The sequence below is a fragment of the Cricetulus griseus genome, chromosome 2 (assembly GCF_003668045.3).
Source record: "Cricetulus griseus strain 17A/GY chromosome 2, alternate assembly CriGri-PICRH-1.0, whole genome shotgun sequence".
Lineage (NCBI taxonomy): Eukaryota > Metazoa > Chordata > Mammalia > Rodentia > Cricetidae > Cricetulus > Cricetulus griseus.
In genome coordinates this window covers 459545203-459571175 of record NC_048595.1, presented here as the reverse complement: position 1 = coordinate 459571175, position 25973 = coordinate 459545203, and the positions used below count along the sequence as shown (strand labels likewise).

Below are 25973 nucleotides of genomic sequence, written 5' to 3'. Positions count from 1 at the left end.
AGTCTGACCCTACACTTACCAAGTTTGTCCCCTACGACAGTCACTTCTGATGCCTCTGATGGTTCACCGACTCCTGCTGAATTTGAGCATCGGACACGGAAGCGGTAAGATTTCCCCTCCACCAAGTCGAACAGAGCAAAGCGAGGAGACTTTACTGGGAGTTCTGTGTTGACACGTTGCCAGTTTTCTGTCCCCACGTCACACTGCAGCAGGAACAGTGACATCACTGGAAGCCCCAAGAGCACACAGGGAACTCACACTTATTTACCTGCCAACAAACCACCCCCGTTTCTAGAGCTGAACTGGAGAACAGACGTGGGAAAGGGACAGTTGAGTGCCACGTGTGGCACTGAGCTGTTTGATAAACCGCTGCAACACTTTGTCACCTGTCCATCAGCACGCATGTGAATCTACTGATAGGAATCTTGATTTCAAGGATAGCTACTTCTCTAAGTCTCAGGGTAGGTCATCACTTCAACGAACTGCTTTCAATACTTATATCTGTGCAATGTCACTATGAACTGTGTTACTTTAGTTGAGTGTTATGACTCGTGACACCCTTCAGGCCCACACTTGGCTGCCACCTCCTCAGAAAGGCCTGTGGATCACCTCCCTCCGCCAGTTCAGGTCCTTCTCTCATCACCCTTCCCCCTTGCCCTGCTTTATTCAGCAGTTAAGCCATTTGTCGTTATTTGAAGCTTATTTATTTGCTCTCTCCTCTACCAGAAAGAGCATTCCATGAGCTCGGGGGACCTGCTGGCTCACTGTCCTGCCTCAGCCCAGAAGGACACTAAAAGTTTATTCTCTGAATGAACAAATGAATAAGTTTACAGAAACTCAAAGATGATCCTTTGTGAAATTGTGCCCAAATATATATGTGTGTGTGTGTGTGTGTGTGTGTGTGTGTGTGTGTGTGTGTGTGTGTGTGTCTGTAATCTACATAGACTTTAACTATTTAAGTATCCCCAATCCAAAATCCAAAACATTTTGAGTGTCTTGTTGGACCATGAATTTGGATTTCTGGATTAGAGATGTTCAGTCTATAGCTGGGTTTATGGATCTGCACCTGGATTATGCATGTTCAAATCCTACCTCTAACTTGCACCTGCTGTGCAATCTGGAGCAAATTATCAAACCCATCAAATACTCAGTTCCTATAAAATAGGTACAATGAAAATAAAAGTATGTCCTTAACAGGGTTTCTTTTAAGAATTAAGTAGGTTAACTAATGTGTGAGATACAGTGATGTTCCCTGGCAAACACCACTTACGTTCATTCTTATAGACACAAGAAGTGCTAGCAAGTAACACTGTTTTGTGTCTGACATAACCAGATTTTTGAAAGGTAAATATAGAAAGTGTCCAAGACATAAGATAACTGAGGGGAAAGTTCAAAAGGAAGACCCTGGTTCACCAGTACTTTCACTACTGAGCCCCCCCCCATAGGGAGACACCCTAGCCCCGCCCAATAGTCCCGGGTCCACCTGGCACCTGTCCCAGGATTATTGGGCGGGGCTATGGTGTCTCCCTACACCCCCTCCCCCGCCAAGTTTCAGTCATCTTAGGAATCATAGCCATGGCTTCAATGTTTTACTGTAAGCCTGTAACATGACAGAACAGCACATAGTTTATACTCATAAAATCCCTGGTGAAAGTCCCTTCAACTGCAAGCATGGGACAGCCTAGGAGATAACACTGTGGCTGCATGGGTGAAAAACATGCCATGGAACCAGTAAGTGAAACTTTATGAAGGCCAACGGCTCATAAAATGGTTCATCAGAAATAATTAGACTCATAGGAGAATCGATTGACATTTAGAGAATTCCGTAATTGCATCCCAGGTCTCTGAACACAGTCTGCATCCTGACTTCTACAACATTCTGGATACTGGAACAGTGAAATATAACCTGTGCGGTTTCTCCATGCAATGACATACTCTTAAATAGTATCTTCTCTTCCATCCAACTGAGCAGGCTGGTAGAAAAAATATTTAATTGTTTAATGATGGATGATATGTATTTTGACCTGGGAAAGTTACAGGCTTTCATGGAAAAATTCAGGTTGGTGTGACCAAAGGAAATGGTCAACCGAAGCCAGCGCTGACTCATCTGAAAACATGTCTCAGAGTGGGTTGTTATACGTCATTCTTTCATCCAAGCGGTAATTACTGGCACAGAATTCATTCAGAGCCTCTTCCTGTGGAGTGTGTCAAAGAACTCAGTGGGCATGGGTGTGTGTTAAATATACCAGGAAATAGACATTTAGCTATTAGCTATCATTGCTTCTATTAAAATAGAAAAAAGCTAAGGATGCTACCAAATGTTTATTTGGGGATAACATTTAGAAAATACAAACCTATAAGTATAATTTTAGATTTCATAAAACCAGACCCTTGGAAGATGTCTATGTTGTTTGGGAAAGTGGTCATGAACTTATTGTTTTATCATCATGACAGAAGGACCAGTAGACAAACAGGCATCACTAGAGCAAGAGAGACAGGGTACTGCTCTAGAAAACACCACCATACAGGCAATCTATAGTTGCAGGAACATGAATGAGTCTCAAGGCACCATGATGAAGATATATATATATATATATATATGTATGTATGTATGTATGTATGTATATATATATATATATATATTCAACAGAGACAATTCATAATCCGTAAGAATTTAAAGAGTTTATCCCTGCTGCTGCCTTCCTTTAATCCACTGTTACTAGAAATTAATGTGACTTACGAAGACCATTAGGAGATGGCATAGGTGATAATGGTAGGGTCTTACCTTTTCTACAAAGTACATAATGCCCTCGTGACCTCGCTGGCCAGGGGGTTTCCAGCTCAGCACTACGTAGCTCCGGGTGGCCTCAGTGACAGAGAGGTCTGTGGGGGGGCCAGGAATGACACCCTCTGAAAAACAACAAGGTAAAGTGAGGCACATATTCAGGGGAGCCTGGAACACAGGAGAGCCACAGTGCTCCTCTCTTCCCGGCTCCACTATGTAAAGAAAACTTGTCTCTAAGCTCTTCTTTAAAAAAATCATTCATTCATTCAGTTATTTGGATGACACTGTGCATTTAACATACAAACAGACCAAGGGGACCTGGGACTGGACTTGTCTTTATATGATTTGTGGCTGAACTGGTGAAGACAGAAATTGAACAGTGCAAAGAAGCGTGTCTTTTGTTCCAAAGCACATAAAGTACAAACTGAAGCCTAGAGTGGGCCATGAGGTGGTGGGGTTGGTTTCTGTGTCAAGGTCAGAAGTGTGGCAGCTGCATGATATACTCTGGATCTACCTCACAATTACATCTTCACTAGAAAACTTCTTCCCTCCTTTCTTCCTTTTTCCCTCCTCTCCTCCTTCCATCCCCTCCACAACCCTTGAACTCCCTGCCACCCTGAAAAGATTTGTATCCTCAAAACAATGTTCAAAGGCATTTCTACAAATTTATAAATATCTTGTATCAAGCAATAAAACTCAAAATATCTGGTACTAATTAGAAGTGTGTATGAAAGTAAGGAAATAAAGCCTGTATGGGGGAGGATTAATCATTAGTAACAGACCCAGAAATGCCAGAATTAGTATCATCCGTGAATTACTAAGCAATCACTAGTGGCAGGGACATGGAAGTGGCTACAAACATAAGCCATGGTTATATACATTTCTTCATGTTCAAGAGAATGAAGACTGGGGGAGGAACAGCACCAATGAGCTAAGAAACAACTTCAACTGGTAAATTGAAATTCCCAAAGCAGAGGAGAGGGAAGGGGATACATAAAACAAATATATTTAAAGAAACAACGGTAAAACCTCTTCAGATCAGATGATAACTATAAACCCTAAGACTTAAGAAGCATGTTGAGCCTAAGCCCGATATATAGGAAGAAAACCACTGTCGCATATCATAATTAAAATTCTAACCAGCACAGGGCGTTGGTGGCGCACACCTTTAATCCCAACACTCGGGAGGCAGAGGCAGGCGGATCTCTGTGAGTTCGAGACCAGCCTGGTCTACAAGAGCTAGTTCCAGGATAGCCTCCAAAGCCACAGAGAAACTCTGTCTCGAAATACAAAAAACATAAAACAAAAAAACACAAAAAAACAAAAACATTCTAACCAGCGATAAACAGAGTGTCATAGAAGCAAGAAGAGAAAAACGATGTACGACCCAGGGACAAAACTCACAATGACAATAGTTATTGTTACAGTACAGATCTGCAGAACAATGAACTAAGCTCTCTCTCTCTCTCTCTCTCTCTCTCTCTCTCTCTCTCTCTCTCAATGCTCCATTAAATAGATGTTAGGATTCCAAGCCCCTTTGTGATACTGCCAATCCTGCATGGATGGGAGGTACAGAAGAATTTACTGACATTTTGTTGATTACAATGAGAAGAATGCAACTGTCTATTATATTTCTTAAAATAATCTAATTATTATCTAAACATAAATAACTCTATAAAAACTATTTATAGCCTCATGAATGGCAACTGTTTCCTTAAGTCAGGATGTCTTTATTCCATAGTGACCCCAAGTGATCTGATAGTTCATTCATCTATCCAAAGAAGACTAATTTAAAGTGTCTATAAAGACACAGAGAAGTACCCTGTCACTAAAAGAAACTACTTGATTACTTGTTAGCTGCAGAAATAACTACAGTGTTCTGGGAGACAAAGGCTACCCTCTGTGGCGGGCTGTCAAAAACTGTTTGCTTCTGACCAATTCAATATCTGAGTGCCTTGACATCAATTTAATCTAGTAATTTATATTGAGCCATTGTGTTTCCCATGGGAAGAAAACTCACCAACCTGTCAAGACGTTCCTTTTCAGATGGCATTGTTACAACCAAATCCCTATCAGCAGGAAAGAGGAGGGAATCTTACTTACTTACTCCCTAAGTAAGCATGTGCATCACTGTATAAAGGTTTCCAGTGAGAATGAACAGTCTTACCTAAGGCCTTTAACACAGGCTCTGCAGCTCTCAGCAGCGCTCCCCTCAGGGGAAATTATGAAGCTGCTCTTGTATTCATTCATTTTCAACAAACCAACTCCATAGAAGTTCTAGGACCTTTGCCAGAGTTTTAAGTTTAAAGTTAAAATGTGCAAAGACTCGTTTTATCCTACGAGACTTACTGTTCCTGAGTTGGAGCATCATAATATGGCATATGTCCTAGAAACATTTTCGGAGACCAGTTTCAGTGCATTGAGCTCAGAGTGGTTACCCTGTATGCTACATTCTGAGCAACAGAAGCTGCTCTCACCAACTCTTCTGCTTTCTTAGGCTAAATGTCACCTTCATTACTTTTTAGTTTTTCATTTATCTTTGCTCTAGCTGTCCCTGATGCACTGAGATGGTTTTTAAAAGCTTGTTATCTAGTCCACGCAGTGTTTCAAAGAGCTGCAAAACCTCCATGCACTCCTCTGACACAAGTCCTCCTCATAGACACTTGGCATCTGACCCATGGCTCTCGAGCCATTGTCACTGCCTCTTGACTGGACTCAGTTCTTCTAAGTCCTGATGAAAACTGTCAAGCTAGAATTCTATATTCAGGGAAGGTATATTATAAGAGTAAAGGTTAAACCAAGACCTTTTCAGACACACAAAAGGTAAAACAACTGGTAACCAGAAGTTTGCACTAAGAAAAGTTAAAGGATGAAAGAAAATCTGATCAAATAGAACCCCTGAATCTGGATAACGAAAAGAAAAAAACGGACATGGTGGCACATGCCTGTGAGATCATGCATGGAAGGAAAGAGGAGGAAGGGAGGGAGGGAGGGAGGAAAGGAGGGAGGGAGGGAAAGAAAAATGTGAGTGAATACAGAAAACTTTTCTTTCAGAGGGCTGGAGAGGTGTCTCAGTGGTTAAGAACACTGCTCCAACTGCAGTTCTAGGGGATCCAGTGCCCTCTCTGTCTGGCCGTACCAGCCACACACAAAGTACACTTACATGTAGCAGGCAAAACCCTCATATACACAAAGTAAACATGAATAAATCTCTAAAATGATGTTTTTTAAAACAAAACCTTTTCTAACTTTTAATCTCTTTGAAAGATAGATGACTGTTCGAGGTCAGCATAATATACTGTACAGCTTATGATCTATGCACAAATACAATGTGCACAATATGTGTGCATGATACAGCATGGAGGAAGGGGAAAGGTGGGCTGAGAAAAGACGCACATCGTAAATATCAAATATTAAAACCTGAAACAAAGAAGGATGACTAATGATATGATGAAAATCAAATGGGATACTTAAAAATGTTCAAGTCCAAAGAAAAGAGAAAATAAGAAAAAGAAAACTGGTGTAATAAATAAAAATATGCATGCATCTACACAAACTTACAGAAACTTTAAAAAAAAAGTACGGATGAATCGTTATTAATCAATACAAGTATCTACATGAGTAAACCACAGAATAAGTGTGCTGATAAGACTTGATGGGGTGTTCTTCTGTATATATGTTTCTCTTATTGGCTGATGACTAAAACACTGATTGGCCAGTAGCCAGGCAGGAAGGATAGGTGGGGCTACCAGATGAGGAGAATTCTGGGGAGAGGACTGGAGGGGGGTCGGGGAAGCCACCAGGGAGACACCACGTAGCTGAGGAAGGAGTAACAGGTCTGGACCCTTCTCTGGTAAGATAAGACCATGTGGAAATACTTAGATTAATAGAAATGGGTTAATAACTAAGAGAGAGCTAACCAGTAAGATGCCTAAGTCATCGGCCAAACAGTTTATAAATTAATATAAGTCTTTGTGTGTTTCTTTGGGGCTAATTGGCTGCAGGTCCAGGCAGAACAGAAACACCAACTACAAAAACAGACAAAGATAAGTACAAACCTATTTATGAAACGTGGACAAGACAAACTGTAGTGTCAGCAAGCAGGCCAGAGATGACCTGGAGATGGGGAGGGGTGGAAGAGAGGAACCACGGGAAGAACATGACAGGGTCTTAGGAGTGGGGGCATGTTTGCTGTTTTGATCACAGTGGTTAGGTCTCATGTGCACACACATATAGCTTATCAAATTGTGCGCCGACATATATATGCACAGTTCACCTATGACAGCTGCACCACAATATGTCTTTAAAATTAAACATGAGCTGGGCGTTGGTGGCGCACGCCTCTACTCCCAGCACTCGGGAGGCAAAGGCAGGCAGATCTCTGTGAGTTCGAAGCCAGCCTGGTCTACAGAGCGAGTGCCAGGACAGGCTCCAAAGCTACACAGAGAAACCCTATCTTGAAAAACCAAAATAAATAAATAAAATTAAACATGACTCTTTGGGACCTGGAAGTATAGTTCAAAACATAAAGCACATTGTTGGCCTGCACAAGGCCCTGGGCTCAATCCTCAGCCACACACATGGTTCTTTGATAAGTTATTTCAGCTACTGTCCCTTCCCAACGCTTCACAAACAGTAATGTATGCTTTCACAAGCAAAGCTAAATTGCACAGCAAGACATCAGCAGTGGTATCTGAGAGGCCAGAGTTCTTACCTGTAGGTTCCTCTTCAGTGACAATGATCTGTCCAGTCCAGGGTGCTGAAGGACGACCTGACAGGACAAGTGTAAGAGTTGCATGTTCACAGACTCTTTGGTAAACCAATAAACTGGATGGGTTAGTCGAATGGGTTCCAGTTCTCTTACTTGTCTTCCTGATGCATCTTTGTCACCATGTAAACAGTATATGGGAAACACGGCCCCTGCCAGGACCTAGAGTCTCCCTGGACTGAGTTGAATTTTCTGCAGTTCTACTTATACAGGATAACTGAGCAACCTGTGCTCAGCACACGGCCCCCAAACATGTAGGCTTTCCCAGGCCTTCTTCTGAGACAAGAAGGTCGGTCATAAGCCCAGTAGTTCTCTGTCTGTCATCATGGAGGTCAGAGGAGACAAGAGACAGATTAGGCAGGAGAGCTAACTGAGCAAACCTTTCCTGTTATGTTTTGGAAAGTGTTGGTCATGGGAAATCAGCTTAGATCATGTAAGGGAGATGGAAGAGAAAGGTGTAATTTAAAGAAGAGCTCCATCCTGTGGCCCTAAAAGCATGAAAAGGAGAATGGTGGGTGGGGTGGGAAAGGTGGCTCTGAAGGTAAAGGTGCCTGCCGCTGAGCCTGATGACCTAAGTTCAATCCCTGAGACCCACACAGTGGACGGAGACAACCAATTCCTGATGGTAGGTTGTCCTCTGGCTTCCACATGAGCCCTGTGGCATGCATGCCCGAACTCACTCTCTCTCTCTCTCTCTCTCTCTCTCTCTCTCTCTCTCTCTCTCTCTCTCTCTCTCATGCGCACACACACATACATAGATAGATGATAGATAATAGACAATAGATAGATAATAGATAATGATAGTTAAGAGAGAGAGAAGGAGGGAGGGAGGGAGGGAGGGAGAGAAGGTAGATTGTCTAGGAAAGAAAGATGGTTCTATCTTGCTTTACTTGGGGACTTTTCATCGGAGTCTACAGGAAACAGGAAGGTAGTAAAGAAGACGATGTGTTTCTCAGTCACAAAAATCTTATTTTTACTGGAATTCATAAAAGGGGAATAGAAGAAAACATGAGACAAAACTGACTAATCTCACAAGGAGGTGAGTCTGAATGCAACGCTGTTTTCCTGGAGTTTTGTGATGACACTGAAAGTCACTGAGGTAAAGAATAAAACCATAAACTCGGAATGGACCTGTAATCCTCCACATGAGTTATCTCCTACTCCCTGGATATATGACAGCATCCAGAAACATTTTTTATTACAACTGGCATGAAGTAGGCAGAGGCGAGGTCTGTCCGTAAGCCTCCCAGGTGCTTATTCCCTCAGCTAACAGCTGCTGGCCTGACGTGTGACAAGGGCTCCTGGGACAGCATGAAATGCCAATAACTAGGGATTCTTATGATATCATTTTATGATTCCTTGTGTTGGGGATGACATAATACGGGTTCCCGTTGAAGGCATAATTTATGTACCTTGGCTTTGCCATTCAGGCTCAGAAGGTAAACAGATAAAATTATAACTATTTTAAAGATTTTTTAGATTATATTTTAGTTGTGTGTGTGTGTGTGTGTGTGTGCGCACTGTGCGTGTGTGGGTGCACACTGTGTGTGTGTGTGTGCACATGGTGTGTGTGTGTGTGTGTGCGCACTGTGCATGTGTGGGTGCACACGGTGTGTGTGTGTGGGTGCACACTGTGAGTGTGTGTGTGCGCACAGTGTGTGTGTGTGCACACGGTGTGTGTGGGTGCACACTGTATGTGTGTGTGTGCACACAGTGTGTGTGTGTGTGTGCACACTGTGTGTGTGTGTGCACACGGTGTGTGTGGGTGCACACTGTGTGTGTGTGTGTGTGCGTGTGGGTGTACACGGTGTGTGTGTGCGTGCACACGGTGTGTGTGGGAGCATGTGACTACACATAAGCCACAGAGTACACATGGAGGTCAGAGGGCAGCTGTAGCAGTTCACACTCTCCCTCTACCATGTGGGGAGGGAGACATTGAACTCAGATAGGCGGGGCAGCAGGATACCTGCTGAACCATCTTGACAGTTCAAGATTATTTTATATCCCATAAATGAAAACCCAAATTTGGATCAGATGTAAATTTGTTTTTTAACCAACATGGAGACGCTCACAGGGGTTGGATAGCAATGCTTGGACAGAGACTTCAGGGTCAGGAAATTCACTCTGAACCATAAATTCAGATATATTTGGAATACACTGATAATGTGAATAAAAATGACCTTAGGCTATTTGTTCCTATATTTCATTCCATACCTAGAAATGAAGATACACTTTTCTGAGTGATTTTTTAAAAGATAAGATAAACTGGTGTTTATTAAAAGCCCTCCCCCTCACCCCAATGAATCAAGAGCAAATATATTTTAGGTTCCTGGACTCACCAACTAAACCACAGGATTTTCTGATCACAGGGATGGTTTATTCTTGCCTCCCTCTACTGGACAGAAGTAGAGTTGCAGTGTTGCTGTTTTAAGGCTCAGGGAAGATAAAGAGAAATGAAGAGGGCTTACTTTTAAGTCTAGCTTTCTCAGCTGGATCCAGAGCAGCCACGGGCTCAGAAACTCGAGATGGCAGGCCTATTCCAGTTTTATTCACAGCTCGAACGCGGAATATGTAGGAACGACCTTCTATCAAACCAGTGACTGGAAACCGAGCAAACTTCACAGGTGTATCGTTGCACTGAGACCAGCTCTCTGTGCCCACCTCACACCTGAGGGGAAGAGGAATTGGCAGAAGGTGCCGAGTGTGGCTAAGTGCAGAGGTCCAAGGAGCAAATTCACCTGTCACTTTAGCTCTGGGTCAAAACGTGCAACACCTGCACGGCTTGTTAGGTCTAGACTGCAGACACTCCGTTCCACCCAAGTCCAATGTGTCCTTTACATTTTTCTTTTAAAATTAGGGGGGATGTTTCTCTTCTATCATGTGGGGTATGAGCGTCCACCTTTACTCCCTAAGACATCTTACCAGCCAACAATTTGTCTTTTTTAACATGAAGAACAAAGCCTCAGACCTTCCCTGGACAAGCAGCTGGGGGGCCTTGTGTGTCAAGAAGAGGACGTAGAGAGGAGGGTAAGAAAATCATGCAGGTATCCAGAATCTTTTTTGTTTTGTTTTTTTATAATGTGTAGGGATGTCCGGCCCACATGTATGTCTGTGCACTTCTTGTGTGTGTGTGGTGCCTACCAACGACAAACAACATTGTTGGGTCCCTTGTACTGGAGTTACAGACAGCTGTGAGCGGCCATGTGGGTGCTAGGACTTGAACCCGGGTCCTCTGGAAGTGCAGTCAGGGCTTTAACCACAGAGAGGGTCCACAGGAGGATCCCTCACTCATCTTCCTACTGGCATGTTTAATTACACTGTTAGTGGTTTCCTTGTCTTCTTTAGGCATTTTCTTTTAAAAGAAGAATTTTTGTTACTGTTTCTTGTATAACATGGATAACTTGAAGCCATGTTGTATGGTGTGAGGAATGCATTTGTGCTCCTAAAATCGGTACTCTTAAATAACTGCCATACTAGGAATACAGATGTTAAGTATATTGAATATCAGTTATTTCATTTCTGCATTGGAATTTATGTAAACAAGTGTATATATATATATATGTTATATAAACACATATGGAGAAAGAAAGGGATAGGAGACAAAAACCAGAAGAGAAAGCACTTAGCTTAGAAATCAAGGGAGGAATCAAGTGCACACCTGTATGCCCACAGAACTCTGACTGAGGTTAGGCCAAGCACTTACTTATCAATAAAGTATCCCAGGATAGGGCTCCCTCCATCCACAGCTGGCTGCTTCCAAGAGATAGTGATGTAATCCTTGTTAGCATCCAAAGACACCACATCCAAGGGTGCTGCAGGGGCTCCTTCAATCTCTGCATCGGCATCTGTGGAAACAAATGTTTCCTGTTAAACGCATTCGGCCTCTGCCAGCTTGGCCATGATGCACACATTTCCAACAGATCACAGTAGCTACATATTTGGCTTCATAGAGCAAGCTTCAAATCTTCTTATTTGTTTATCAATATAACAAGGTGCGCTTTTCAACTTTTAGGGGAAGAGCATTATGATAGATAATAAAAAGCGTTCTGAGAAGGCTCCATGGATTTGTCTCCTCACCCTTGCTTCCCTAAGTATTCCAAAAATATTGATGGGGAGATATCAAATTGGTGACTCATGCCAGAAAGTCTGTTCTTAAGACATTGGTTGGGCAATGGTACTAAATCTCTGGCAGGCTCCCAAAGAGACAACATCCCCTGCCTCATGTTACCTGAATGCACGTACAAGAATAAAAACCATGAAGCTTATTAAGTGGGCATTGCCCTTTGAAGAAGAAAAACCTGCTTTGGCCAAATGTGATGGTTACTGATGTCTGTTTGATTGGATAGAGAGACATGAAGGAGATTGTTAAAGTGCATCTGAGTATGTCTAAGCATGTGTCCCCAAGACCATTAGGTCAAGACAGCTCCAGCCTAATCAATGGTTTAACACAGTGCTAATTAAATAACTGAATACATGTTTGGTGAGTAGGGGGACTGTGGAAGGTGGGATTGGCTGGCTGGATGAAGCAGGTCAGTGGGACACATGTTTAAAGGGTATGTCTTGTCTTGGCTCCTTCTTGCTGCCACCCCCTTCTTCCAAGCTGACATGAGTTATACAAGTCTGTTCCACCCAGTCTGCCACACACGTGTCTCACCACAGGCCTGGAATATGGAGCCTACCATGGGCTGAAACATTTGATACTGTCAACTAAAGTTAATCCTGTAGCAGAGCCTGACAGAAGACCAAAAATGAAAACAAAACAAACCAACAAAAATCAGTACAACTAATAACTGTTCCAAAACCGGGGACACTTAGGAAAAGAACTCTGACACAGTATCCACATTTGAGTTTTGTAAAAGTCTGCAATAACACAGGAAATAGGGCACTGACCATTTATGAAGTAAGATCCCAGACTGTGAGCCCGCCTATAACTCCCCAGGCATAGCTAATTAATGAATCAGAAGGAAATGAAATAAAATATACCATCAATAACCCTTTAAGTGAGAATGATTAAAGTCAACGATAAGTCTGGGGGAGGGGCCCACACTCCCAGTTCTTCCAACCGGGCATGTGAGCAGCCCTTTCATAAACAGAATTATTTAGGACAGCCAGGGACACATAGGAGCCACTTACCCAGGAGAAAACACTCCTGACAACAGAACAAACCATCTTTTCCTATGAGCTACACTTCTGAAGCTCTCTTGAGTTACAAAGGTATTTTATATGATGACAGAAACATTGGCAGACTTCTGGGTTTTATGTTAGTAGGTCTGCATTACTTGTCAAGAGCTCAGATTCTTGGATTTTGGACATTCATTTTCATGTCCCATAAACCACCAGGGCATGTTCTCTGGGCAAATGTCTCCGGCAGACATGCTAAAGGAGAAAGACACCAGCAAATCATGGTCAAGGCTGGATTTAGAATCCCTGCATGCTATGCAACAGGGAACGAGGGCTTTCCTGGAAGCACTTCTCCCTCCTCACGGGCTTTGTGAGCAGGGTAGGGACAGTGACGTTGCTGACAGAAGGAAGAGCAGGGTAAGTGATGCTGACCCTGGTATGCCTGGTACCAGAAGAGGCGCCTATCTCTAGGGGGACAGCTGATGACAACAGCACATCCTTGTGCTAAAGGCTCCGACTCCACATCCACACACTGATGGAGTAATTCCCATGCTGACAGAGTGGAGTCCAGTTAGCTGAACAGCCACTGTATTTGGTGTGTGATACAAAGCAGGGGCACACTGTAGCAGACCATGGAAGACAGACAAGAGGTGTCCAGAGAGCCATGAGTCAGCATTTTTGTAACACAGTTGGCAAGATGTCGCTCAGGGGACGGGTTGATGATCTACTGAGTTATTTAGGCACTAATTCATTTGTTCATCCACTCATGACCACCTGAGGACCACAGCCTCCATGTGCTGACGCTGAGGAAACACTTCCCAGAAAATTCTGCCACAATGACACAGGTCTCGTCTTAATCATAGCTGATTCTTCAGGCCCAGCTGACCCAGCATTTGCTGTCCCAGAAAAGCAAAGGTTCACTTTAGTAGCTCCTAATTCAAAATACCACAAGAGCAACCACTAATTTAGCTGTGAACAACAAATGTCTTCCTGTATTATCTTAGATTTCTACTAAACTTGGGTGTGGGTATTGTGTCAAAGTTGGTTCCCTAGGTTCGTTTAAAACTGTCTAGGTGCTTGTCCTGGCTAGTTTTATGTCAGCTTGATACAAGCTGGAGTCATTCGGAAGAGGGACTCTCAATTGAGAAAAAATGCCTCTACTAGATTGGCCAGTCCCTGGTGCATTTTCTTAATGAGTGATTGAAAGGGAGGGCCCCGCCCATTGTGGGTGGAGTTATCCCTGGGTTGGTGGTTCTGGGCTCTACAAGAAAGCAGGCTGAGCAAGCCAAGAGGAGCAAGTCAGTAAACAGCTCTCCTCCATGCCTCTGTATCAGCTCCTCCCTTCATGTTCCGATGGATTTGTAAGTTGTAAGTTAAAATAAATTCTGTGTTGCTTTTGGGTCATGGCGCTTCATCACAGAAATAGAAACCCTAACTAAGACAGTACTAAACACAAAAGTTAAAAATAAATATGTTTCTTGCTCTCAAGAAGGTGCAGCACACTGTGGGGAGCCAAGTATGCTGGGAATGTCAGCAACACAGCCGGGGAGTACGCTCACACATGCCTGGTTTCCAGCAGCTGCTGCTGTACTGTCTGGCCTCATGCTCACTCAGCCAACATTTACCTCTCCTGAGCATCTGTCTTTCTCCCTCCCAACCTCCAAATAGCTGAACTTCGTGTAGGCCGATAAGCTGGGTCAAAGATGAGCCTGCTACTCCTTACAGTTTGGCCTCAGACACAGGCAAAGAATAACCTTTTCCAAAATGTTTTTTTATTGTTTATACTTATTATAAAGGTACCACATGACTATCAAATCAATGATAACCAGGAAAGTTAGAATCTCCTTTTGACTCTATAACTCAAAATAATTGATGACTGACATATTGGCCTAGGCCTTTCTAGATTTGTTTTTTTTTATAATGAATTTTTTAATTTAAATTCTTTAATTACTACTCATATTTACATATCCATCCCCCCATTCCCTCACCCTCCCATCCTCCCATGTTCCCCACCAATCCCCCAAGCCACCCCCCAACTCCTCCCCAGGGATAGTGAGGCCCTCCACCAGGAACCTTCAAAGTCTGTCATATCGTTTGTGGGAGGGCCTAGGCCCTCCTTGCTGTATCTGGGCTGCAATAGTCTCCCTCCATAGGGAATGGGCTCCCAAAGTCCATTCGTGCTCTAGGGTTAAAGACTGTCTCCACTGTTAGAGGTCCCACAGACTGTCTTGGCCTCCTAGCTGGCACCCACATTCAGAGGGATCTGTTTTATTTTTATATTTATAAACTAAAAGATGATTTTTTTTTGAGATGTGTTTTGTTATATAGCTTAGGCTGGCCTTGAACTCATGGTGGTCTTCCCGCTTCATCTCTCCTGTTTGAGGATTACAGTCATATGTGACCACACCTGGCTAAATATGATTGCTTTTTAAATAAGCCTGGGTCATGGTCTTTATGAAAACTGCCTTTTTTTTCTTGATACATTTCAGTAAGTATAGGTACACATCATTAGTTTTCATTGCTATATAGTACTTTGTTGTTTATGTAGAGCATGAACTTTTTATATTATTCCTATATATTTATGCCTCCTTATTAAATATATATATATATATATATATATATATATACATTTTATTTTCTCATATTGGTGAACAACTGGATATCTCCAGTTTTCTGTAATATTTGTCTTCACCTTTTTCTACTTTGTCCTGGAACTGGAGGCATTGGACTATGTGCTCTAAATACACAGCTGCAAAACACCCCAAGAAACTCTGAAGATCCTGTTCCTTCATCCTCCTACCCCGGTAGAGTTGTTTTTACTAAGTGTGTGTATGATGTATGGTGGTGTGCATGTGTCTATGTGTGCAGGCATTCATATGTGTATACATGTATGGACACCAGAATTCAAGGGGTGGTGTCTTCTTCAGTTGCTCTCCACCTTGCTTTTTGGGGCAGTGTCTCACTAAACCAGGAGTCTACACTGGCTGGCGGCCGTCTGTCTCTGAAGCTAGAGTTTCAGGGGTCCACCTGTCTCTGCCTCTGCCTCTGCCCCAGCCCTCAGGCCTCTGCCCTTCAACGCTTAGGTTACGGATGTATGCTGCTGCACTTGGCTTTTACATGGGTGCTGGGGTTGAATGTGTATGCAGCAGGCACTGAGCTATTTCCCCAGCCCCCATAGGGAGTTTTAAAATCTTGCTGTCTTTGCAGTATGGTAGATAAAGCATCACCTGTCTGCAATTTAGAATGCTTTGGTTACTAGCAACATTTTTTTCATGTATTTGATTGCCATTTGAAATGGCAATCTTCCTTCATGATATTTCTGTCTCATACTCTATAACTTTATGATTTCTCTGTCTCTCTCTCTGTCTCTCTCTGTCTCTGTCTCTCTCTGTCTCTGTCTCTCTCTCTCTCTCTCTCTCTCTCTCTCTCTCTCTCTCTCTCTCGTGTGTGTGTGTGTGTGTGTGTGTGTGTGTGTGTGTGTGTGTGTGTGTGTAGGGGAGGGATTCAGGTAGAACAGAGTATGTAACAAATATTGACATTGTGTATTTCTGATGACAATTTATAAGTGTTTCTTCTCTTTTTATTGTTTGTTTATAACACCTATATTTTTACAATTAACATATTATCTGGGTAATAAAAACCTGTCCAAATGTGTTCAGCTCTGCAGTGTTTCTACAGAACATGGTGCTTTACCTACCAACTGTGTTGATACAGAAGCTACCTTGCATGCAGTAAAAAAAAATACCAGAACCCCAAAAAGAATGCCTTTTAATAGCACCTCACACCTCCATGAGAAAAGTTTAAAAACATATAAAATATCATTGGAAATGTTTTGTCGTTCTGAAATAGATCATATGAATGTGTCATATGATCCAACAATTCAACACATGGGTATGTATTAAAGACAAATGAAAAACTGTCCCATAAATACGAGCATGAATATTGATAGTGCTAGCAAATTAAAAACACTAAACAGTGGAGACAATCCTGTTGGTTGCCTATCAACTAGTAGATATATAGACAGCATGAGGCACATCTATACATGGGAATACTAGTCAAGCAACAAAAAGGAACAAGCTACCATATGTATTATGACATAAGTGAACCTCAAAGTGCTGACTGAAGGAAGGCAGACTCAGAAGAACACTGATGTCCAGAAAGAAAATTTGTAGACACGGAGAGCAAATTGTGGCCACAAAAGCCGTGAATGGGCATAAGAGTGATTCAGGAAACTCGGAGTGACAGAAATATTAGAGAAGGAAACTATGGATGATGACTACTTAACTCTGCAAATGTATTTACAAACATTCAAGGGTGCAGCTAATGTGAGAGAACTTTATGTGTGTTTATACCTAAATAGAGATGCCTTTAAGACTCTAAAATACATTATTTCCGATGAATAAAGGATGAAGCCGAGTGGCAGAGTGTTTACTCTGCACATGCAAGTCCCTGAGCTTTACAACAGTGCAACAGCAGTAGTAACATGAAAAATGAAAAATAAACTTTTCTAAAAGTTGTCAAGCTCACAGTGCAATTGCTGAAATCTTCATTTTTTATCTTTTTCAGTTACCTACTCAATCCTTTCATATTAACATGGGATCCATTTTAGGATCTTTCCATTTCCTTAATTCATGGATTATGAGAACTGATATGTGGAATTTAAATGTTGGCCGCTGAAGCTCTCTGCATCTGGAGTCAGTCATGTGACGTCTCGTCCAAATCTGGCAGAGACACAGTTGTAGCAGGGTCGTGACAAATGCCGAGCAACCCGCCAGGCCAGGGTTCCCAAAACTTAAGTAGAGACATTCTCCAGTTGGTTGAGAGAGGCTCTAAGAGGGGAAGGGAAGACTTTGCATATCCAGTCATTATCTAGCTAAGCTGATCCAGGTTGTTTGGCTAACCTAACTTCCAGATGAGTCCCAGTGACCCTGTTTCCATAGCAACCTTTATGAAGGCTGCCTCCTCCATTCCCTCAGCAATACCTGACTTTGCCCACAATGCTTCTGTGGAGCAGACACTCTGACACGTTTCCCAGATGTTACAGATGTTCATACATCTTTTATCAGTTTCTGGTTCATGACGGAACCTAGTGAGCATTTGCCATTGTTCAATAGGGATTTGATACAGCATATTGAGTGTCCCAGAACTCCTTCTTCCTGCTTCTGTTGGGTGTTATGAGCAGTAAGCGTTGGCGGGGAACAAATGGTCCTTCCTTGGTGAGTGCTGTACGTGGAATATACAAGATATTTGCTCACCAAACAGAAGTGAGAAGGCCTGTCCCACCAGCTCCACTTCTCTCTGTTTTCCCTCTTAACTTGGAATGATAATTGGAACAACAGCATGAAATAATGGGACCTGGGATATTACTTGATCATACTGAGCAGAGCCAACAGGACCACCATCTGACCTCTAAAGTGACAGACTGAGCCAAATGGCCAGGAAGTGAGAAACTGATAGACATAGGCGGGGAAGTCTTTAGTGGTTTCCTCATCTCAGCAGCCCAGGCAGAACCCTAACTAAATTTTAGCTGAGGCACCAGAACACATGTGTCCTTAACTACTGTTGGGGTTTGTGGGCCCTTCTAAGACCCCCTGGTGAGAACAGTGCAATGTTTTTGTTTTAAATTAAATTTTATGGTGTGTGTGTGTGTGTGTGTGTGTGTGTGTGTGTGTGTGTGTGTGGTGTGTGTGTGTGTATGTGTGTGTGTATGTGTGTGTGTATGTGTGTATGTGTGTGTGTATATGTGTGTGTGTGTGTGTGTGTGTGTGTGTGTGTGTGTATGTGTGTGTGTGTGTATGTGTGTGTGTGTATGTGTGTGTGTATGTGTGTGTGTGTGTGTGTGTGTGTATGTGTGTGTGTGTGTGTGTGTGTATGTATGTGTGTGTATGTGTGTGTGTGTATGTGTGGTGTGTGTGTGTGTGTGTGTGTGTGTGTGTGTGTGTGTGTGTGTGTGTGTGTGTGTGTGTGTGTTGTGTGCGTGTGGCAAGCATGTAGACCAGAGGCTGATGTTGGCCATCTTCCTTGACCAATCTCCATCCTACTTTTTGAGACAAGGTCTCTAACTGAACCTGCATCTGGCAGATTCAGCAAGACTGGCGGGGCAGCAAACCCCACAGACCCTCTTACCAGTGTCTCCCCATCACCTGGGTTCTGGGGATCTGAACTCAGGTCCTCATGCTCACTTGGCAAGAAGTTTACCATCTGAGCTATCTCCTGAACCCGGTAAAAACAGTGCTTTAAAATCCATAAAGACATGAGACTTGAGCTCATTTGCAGAGCTAGTGGGAGTCTTTGCTCTTACTGCAAAGGCAAGTGCCTGGCAGCTATAATTCCATCTTCATCAAATGCCTATGGGTTAGTTCTTCTACTTAGTACATAAGAGATAGAAATTAGTAAGCCATCTATATTGTTTGTACTTTTAATTGTTTGTGTATTCTGATGACCTCTATTCTTTCTGACCTCAGAGAGACTGCTCCTTCCCAGGCTGTCTGAAGCTTAGCGACAACAGCTTATCTATCTCCACAGCAGGGCCTGGACATGCAGGCAAGCATCTCCTCCACCTGGCCCACACCGCCCAGGAAGCAGCCTTCTTAATCAGCCTCCCACACCCCTACCTTCCCTTACTCTTAACCAGGCACTTACAGAGTCTAACACATCTCAGAGCCCCCCAAAGTCAATCTAACCACCAAACCTACACCTTTCCCTTTCTGGATGACTCCAAAGAAGGCCACAGTCCAAGTTCTCCCAAGTTCCTGGCCTTTGGCCTCTGGAGCCATTGGCCCTGGTGCTTTTCCACAGGGCCCCGAGGAGCCTCCTGTTTCTGATTCCCGTGAGTAGAATACACTGTTTTCTTAAGACTATTCTGTGTCCCCTCTGTGGCCTATTACACCGGAAAACATAGAGGGTGGGCTGACAGTGCTCGGATCCCATGGGGAGCAACACACCACTGCACATACCCAGCCCAACAATTGCAGTTTGTGTAAGAATTAAGTTCCACTGCCTGTTTCCTTCCCCATCAAATCAAAGCCATGAGAAGGAGTCTGGCGTGAATAATACATTTGCTCCCTGGGATGTTTATTAAAGAGGAAGTCTCCAAATAGCATAGCCTCTTTCATGTCAGCTTCAATAAACTAACACAGCTTTCCAAAAGACGAGTCTTTAGAAGCCCCACTCACTGCACTAGTGTCCCACCAAAGACAGTATCCTCTTGTTAGTGCAGACAGGGCCTAGAGACCAAGCACTTTGGTGCCTGTGGGGATCGTCTTTTCTACCAGGTCTAGCTTGACTAGGAATTCACATTCCTCCTCTGGGTTATCAGGGAGGAGTTTTTAATGACTCGTCACCTTCCTAAGACATGTTAGTGCTGACTGTGGCCTCCGTGTTTCAAATGTGGTTGTGCGTTCTGCTTTTTGCCAGGTTTTACCTCGAACGAAGACGTAAGCACTGTATTGTTCATAATACTCTCCCATTCGCACGCGGATTGTGTAGAGGCCTTCATCTTCCTTGTTGAGGTGAGAGAAGGTGAGTGTTGCCCGGTCTCCACTCCACTGCGTTTGCACCCATTTCGATGGAGAAACGGGTGCTCCTACAAGTGTAAAAAACAAGCGAATTCATTGGCTTTACCCCCCTTTGCTCCCTTTCTTCCCCACTCCACACCTCTCCCTCTCTCCTTTCTTCCACACTGAAAGTCACTTGGCTCTTAGAACTCTCTAGATCTTAAAGCCATTCTGGTGTGTTTAATCTTAGGGAAAATACTAGACAGAAGTGAGGGGCTCCGTGGCAGACACATTAGCATCTGACAAAATTAAAATTCAAAGCTCTTGTTCAAAGAGCAGAGAAGCTCAAAGTGTTGAGTTTTTCCTCTGTGCCAGCTGGTTTATGTCAACTTGACACAGGCTAGAGTCATCCAAAAGGAGGGAGCTTCAACTGAGAAAATGCCTCCATAAGATTCAGCATAGGGCATTTTCTTAATTAGTGATTGATGGGGGAGGGGCCAGCCCATCATGGGTGGTGCCATTCCTGGGTTGGTGGTTCTGGTTTTTATAAGAAAGCAGGCTGAAGCCGGGTGGTGGTGGTGCACGCCTTTAATCCCAGCACTCGGGAGGCAGAGGCAGGTGGATCTCTGTGAGTTCAAGACCAGCCTGGTCTAAAAGAGCTAGTTTCAGGACAGGCTCCACAGAGAAACCCTGTCTTGAAAATGAGAGAGAGAGAGAGAGAGAGAGAGAGAGAGAGAGAGAGAGAGCAGGCTGAACTAGACATGGGGCAAGCTAATACGCAGCACCCCTCCATAGCCTCTGTGTCAGCTCCTGCCTCCAGGTTCCTGCCCTTTTTGACTTCTTCGCCTGACTTCCTTCAGTGATGTTGTGAAGTGGAAGTGTAGGCCAAATAAACCTTCTCTCCCCACAGTGTTTCATCACAACAATAGCAGCCCTAACTAAGACACCCTATTTTCAGTTTAAAACATCCATGGTTCAGTGGTGCACGCCTTTAATCCCAACAGTGTGAGACAGAGGCAGACATCTCTGTTTGAAGCCAGTCTGCTCTACATAGTGAGTTCCAGGACAGCCAGGGCTACACAGTGAAACCCTGTTTCAGGGAAAAGATATATATGGTACACACACACACACACACACACACACACACACACACACACACACACAGAGTCATTATTTTGAAATGTATGTTAAAAACTTAGCACAGCAGAGTGCTGTCTTCAGCTTACAGGCTATGCTAGCCCTCAGAAGCAGATCTGCAACTGTCCCACAATGCATTTTTCATTAAGAAGCAAAGTAAGAAAAACTCGCCGTTTCTATACCACTGGACCTCCGGCTGGAACTGTTTAATTTCAGGAGTGATGACTACACGACAGCCCAGACTCATCGTCTCTCCTTCTCTCCCAAAAGACACATCAAACTTGTCATCAAAGTGGATCTCAAACTTGGATGCATAACCGTAAGGGGTCACAGCAACTGGGTACAACAAAAACAAAGACCAGTCATGTGTCTCTTCAAAGGGAGGCAGCATTCCTAGTAAGCACAGGCAGAAAGCTGCTGCAATGAAAAGCAGACCAAATTGAGTTCTACATAGAAGTACATAGAATGTACGCATACATTGTTTGCATAAAAACTCTTACCTCATTGATCATATAAGCTAAATGTCTATATTCTATTGTAGGAACACAATTCATAGCGTCACATGTAGTGTCTTAAATGTAAACTAAAACATCATCTAGCCTAGGCTTTCTTAGTTATAATATATGGGGTTTTAAATCTTAGATTTTGAGATAAATTTTACTACACTCTTTGGATATAACAGTTCTACTAGTTACATGCTTTTCAGAAAGCTACTTTATTTTCTTTTATGATCTATATAAAGCATTATAAGAAATATCAATAGGAAAATACTGAAAGTTTAAAATACAACTTATCAAAGATTATTCTTAGAAGTACTTTTATAGATTTAGCAAATGTCTACATCATGATCAACTCTCCTGGGTTAAGAAAGAAATGGCTACATATAGACAGGTTACTTGATGTGCCAGGCACTTCATATGAGACACACAGTCTATTCCTTGCAACAACTTGATAGCAAAGTCATTAGGGAAACTCATGGAGGTCATAGACAGCTAATGCCATGACTTCACAAGTCTATAACTGCCAAAGTCTAATGCTTGAGTCCTTTCTTGTTATGTTTTGTCTCTTTTCCCAGACCTTGAAATACTATCTCAAAAATACAACCTATCCTTCATTAAGTTCAATTTTGTCAGATATCCTAAGTATTTAATAGCTATCAGTGCAGATATGCCCATGATGATTCTACCTGGTAAGTATAATTATGTTCTCCACAGAAGAAACTGTTGCGTGGGACTCCTCCGGGGTATGGCTAAATGTCTGCCCAGAGCTTTCGTTTCAACCAATACATTGAATTTGTGTATTGGCAGACAACCACTAGTCAACGGGGAAATAGCTTTTCTTTGAAGAACGTCTCCCAATCTGCCTAATTTCTATGTGATAATATTCCAATGAAACCCAAGAGATTTCCCTGGATCAGATCCTGCACAGCATATGCAAGTGGATCTGGGGCTGCCTTGGAGGGCAAAGGAGAGTTATAAGAAAGTTGTTTATCTGCCCTGAGGTCCAACACCAACTGGAAATGCACAGGCTTTAACTTTTCCATATGCAGCATTGAGCTGGACACCAGAGACTGCCTCGGTACTCAGTGGGAAGTTGGTTATGACAGCCAGGAGACAAAGCAGTCCACTGTCACTTCTGTGGCCCTGTGTCACATGTGTTTTTCATCTTGGTGAAACAGCAGAATCTGGGAAACCCGTGAGCCAAATCCAGACTGCTTCCTGTATCATTCAGGATGGGTTTTATTTTTAGATTTTTTTTGACAGTTGAAAAAGATAAAAATCTAATGTTTATGATGTGTGGGAAGTCATAGGAAATCCAGATGTCAATGTCCATCCATATTTATGGTTTTACTGGAGTCCAGCTGTGCACACTCATTTACCTACTGCTTACTGAGGTGTTTGTGTTTCGTGTGTTAGGAACAGATGCATTAATCCAGGAGGAAATCAGAAGACGCTCTGGAAAAAACAGAGTTAAGTGGGCTTTCAGAACCTGGCTTGAAAGAGAAGGCGACAAAAGAAAATTGGCCTTAGGAAGGAGCAGGATAAGGTTGGAGGATCGGGAAATGATAAATCAGGCCAATCTCGGGGACTGTGGGCACGATGCCATGATTTCAGAATTACTGATGGGATGGGATAAGACCATGTCCATCCATTATCTCCTCCATGGGACTGATACCAGGGACTATAACTTTGAAGTTTGGAACAATTCATGAAGTCATCTTTGAGGAGTAGGTCATCTACAGACATCAGCAAATCAACCAGTTAAGTGGAAGACCAAACCAGAAGAACGATTGGTATTAAGTGTCTTCAGAACCACCATTCATGATTGAACGTGTAGAGAGTAAGTGTGGGCTGAACTGTCCTTTTCAGTCTGAGCATATGATCAGTTTAACAAACACAAACAGGCTACTTTTAAAATAGAAAGAATAAACCTATTAAACTTGGAAACAGAATAGTAACCAAAGAATTTAAAAAACAAATTAACCATGGCTGGGTAGTAAGTGTTACACCCATCCTGGCAAGTACTAATGCATCGTAAGTATTGTGAATTTATTTCATCATTTTAAAAATCATGTTGCTTCCATGAACTCTAGGATTCAGAACATTGTTTGGAACCGAGCATTACTGTGCCACACTTTACATAAAGAGAACGTGCTGTTAAACTTACAGCTGAGAGGCATGGACGCTCCTGCATGGAGGCGAAGCTCATCCAATTCCCCCTTGTATCCTAGAGAAGAAAAGAGAACACATGTGAGCTAGTTGGTAATTGCCTGATTTTGTTTTTATCATAGGAAGGAGTTTTAAATCCACTTTGAATAAAGCAAGGGCAAACCTACTCTTCACCACAACCGAGGCATATGCTGAGAGCTCTCCTTGAACGTTCATCGCTGAGGCCCGGTACTGAGCCGTGTCTTCAAAGTCACACCTGCAGAGACACATGGAAATGAGTGACCATGGTGGTGACTCCTGGTAACTGTTGGTTGACTTATCAAGAAATTCTTTGCTAACATAGCAGATTGCAAGTCAGTGGCCCACAGGTGGCTCTTTAGGACTCTTGATGAAGGGAAGGGACGATCTCTGTTCCTGTGGGACATAATATAGTCCAAGTTATCTACTAAAGGTCACAAGGCAGAAGGGCAGGAAGATAACATCTACTGTTATCTTCCCTTGGTGATTGTTAGGGTGAATGAACCCTAACCTTGGTTCATTTAAAATGCCAAACAAAAAGCTAACCAAGTACGACGGCTATAAATTACACAGCAGATGCCTGCTTTGTACTACTGAAGAAAATGTCCAGCCATTCATGTAGCTTTGTAGCAGATAATGGCCCTGAGTGTGTATGCCCCATGCTGTCCTGTCCCAAGAGGTGGGCCTCAGTCTGGTGGCAGGCATCAGGATGACAGGGAACAGAAAGAAGCAACTTCTCATGATAATTTTCCACAGCCTCTCTGAGGCACAAACCTGTGCAAGGCTGGTCTTATATACCTTTCCGTGTTCTAGTTTCAAAACACAAGTGGCTTCATACTTTGATTCTACTGGTGTTTGGGTTCCACTTGGAGCTCCGGCTCACAGTAGAACACAACAAGTACTATCTGGGTGTTCCTTAAGTTACAGAAAGAGGTATGTCTTATAGAGATGGAACAAGGGAAGGATACTCTCACAGAGTCAGGCTGTTTTGTCTCTAATCACGCCAGTTCCCACGTTCTTCCTTGTTTCCCAGGGTTTAGTTTAGTTTCATTTGTGATACACTTGTGTCTTGCAGAAATGAAAGGCATTAGACTCCAGGAAGATAAATATAATCTCCTTTCTCAGAGCTATTTAATTTTAAAAGCAACCGCAAGGCTCACTGCTGCTCCAGCAGAAGTGATATGACTTCAGATGAGGGTTTGGAGAATGTCAGCGATGCCGGGTTCTGTCTGAAGCCCAGGATCTCTTGAGACTACTCTTCCATTGGGGAGAAAGCTGTGAGGATGATCAACATAAGCTCCTTTACAGCTCTGCATGTGGCCCTTGTTTACTCTTTCATCCACATAACCAAGTTTGCATTTCAAACCAACTTGGAAAACATTTTACACTTTTTATGACTTGGCAACTTTAATAGAGCTTCCATTTCAAATTTGCTTAACCCTGAAACATCCCAATGTCTGTCCTTGATTCACCCACAACATCCCATGGTTTCTGGTGAGCTGGCAGGAAGGACATTCTCTTACTCTGTCCAGCACTCAGTGACACCCATCCCAGCCTCTATGCCTTTTGCTGGTTAAAAATAAAAGAACTCAGTACTGTGGGTTTGGGATTCTGTGATGATACCAACTCAGAAATGCCTACTTAAGCAACATAGCAGAATGAAAGCTTTGTGTTAGGGTTCTTGTTGTTGGCCAATTACTATCTTCTTAGTAATTTCTATGGGATATGCTCATATATTGGGGTTAAATAAAAACATACATACTCATTTTATCATTTTTATGAAATTCAAATGTGAGATTGAAGTTAGGAGGTATACTGTGGGCATGGCAGACTTAGATGCTTGCATCAAGAGAAATGTGCATGAACAACCACTGTGAGATGAACCTGCAACCGGGACCGGGAAGAAGGTAGATTTTGTCTGTCTGTGATCTGGAGTGATAAGGTGACTTCTGGGTGGCACACACACACACAGTGATGCT

General features: G+C 43.0%; 1 protein-coding gene and 1 long non-coding RNA gene across 4 annotated transcripts in view; one reads left to right on the top strand and one right to left on the bottom strand.

Annotated features, from left to right (window-relative positions):
* Myom1 (myomesin 1) overlaps positions 1–25973 on the bottom strand; it is a 123646-nt gene that overhangs the window by 54793 nt on the left and 42880 nt on the right. For all 3 annotated transcript variants that reach the window (XM_027397821.2, XM_027397820.2, XM_035441178.1), the window contains exons 8-16: positions 24144–24232; positions 23975–24034; positions 21479–21643; positions 20098–20259; positions 11257–11398; positions 10022–10221; positions 7500–7556; positions 2786–2910; positions 20–203 (exon numbers count right to left, since the gene is read on the bottom strand). In XM_027397821.2, the coding sequence (XP_027253622.1) occupies positions 20–203; positions 2786–2910; positions 7500–7556; positions 10022–10221; positions 11257–11398; positions 20098–20259; positions 21479–21643; positions 23975–24034; positions 24144–24232 (1184 nt within the window). The remainder of the gene's footprint in view (positions 1–19; positions 204–2785; positions 2911–7499; positions 7557–10021; positions 10222–11256; positions 11399–20097; positions 20260–21478; positions 21644–23974; positions 24035–24143; positions 24233–25973) is intronic.
* On the top strand, positions 13949–25764 carry LOC118237762. The gene is made up of 4 exons (XR_004768841.1): positions 13949–14042; positions 19139–19503; positions 20091–20195; positions 24099–25764. It is a non-coding gene; the product is annotated as an uncharacterized LOC118237762 (long non-coding RNA).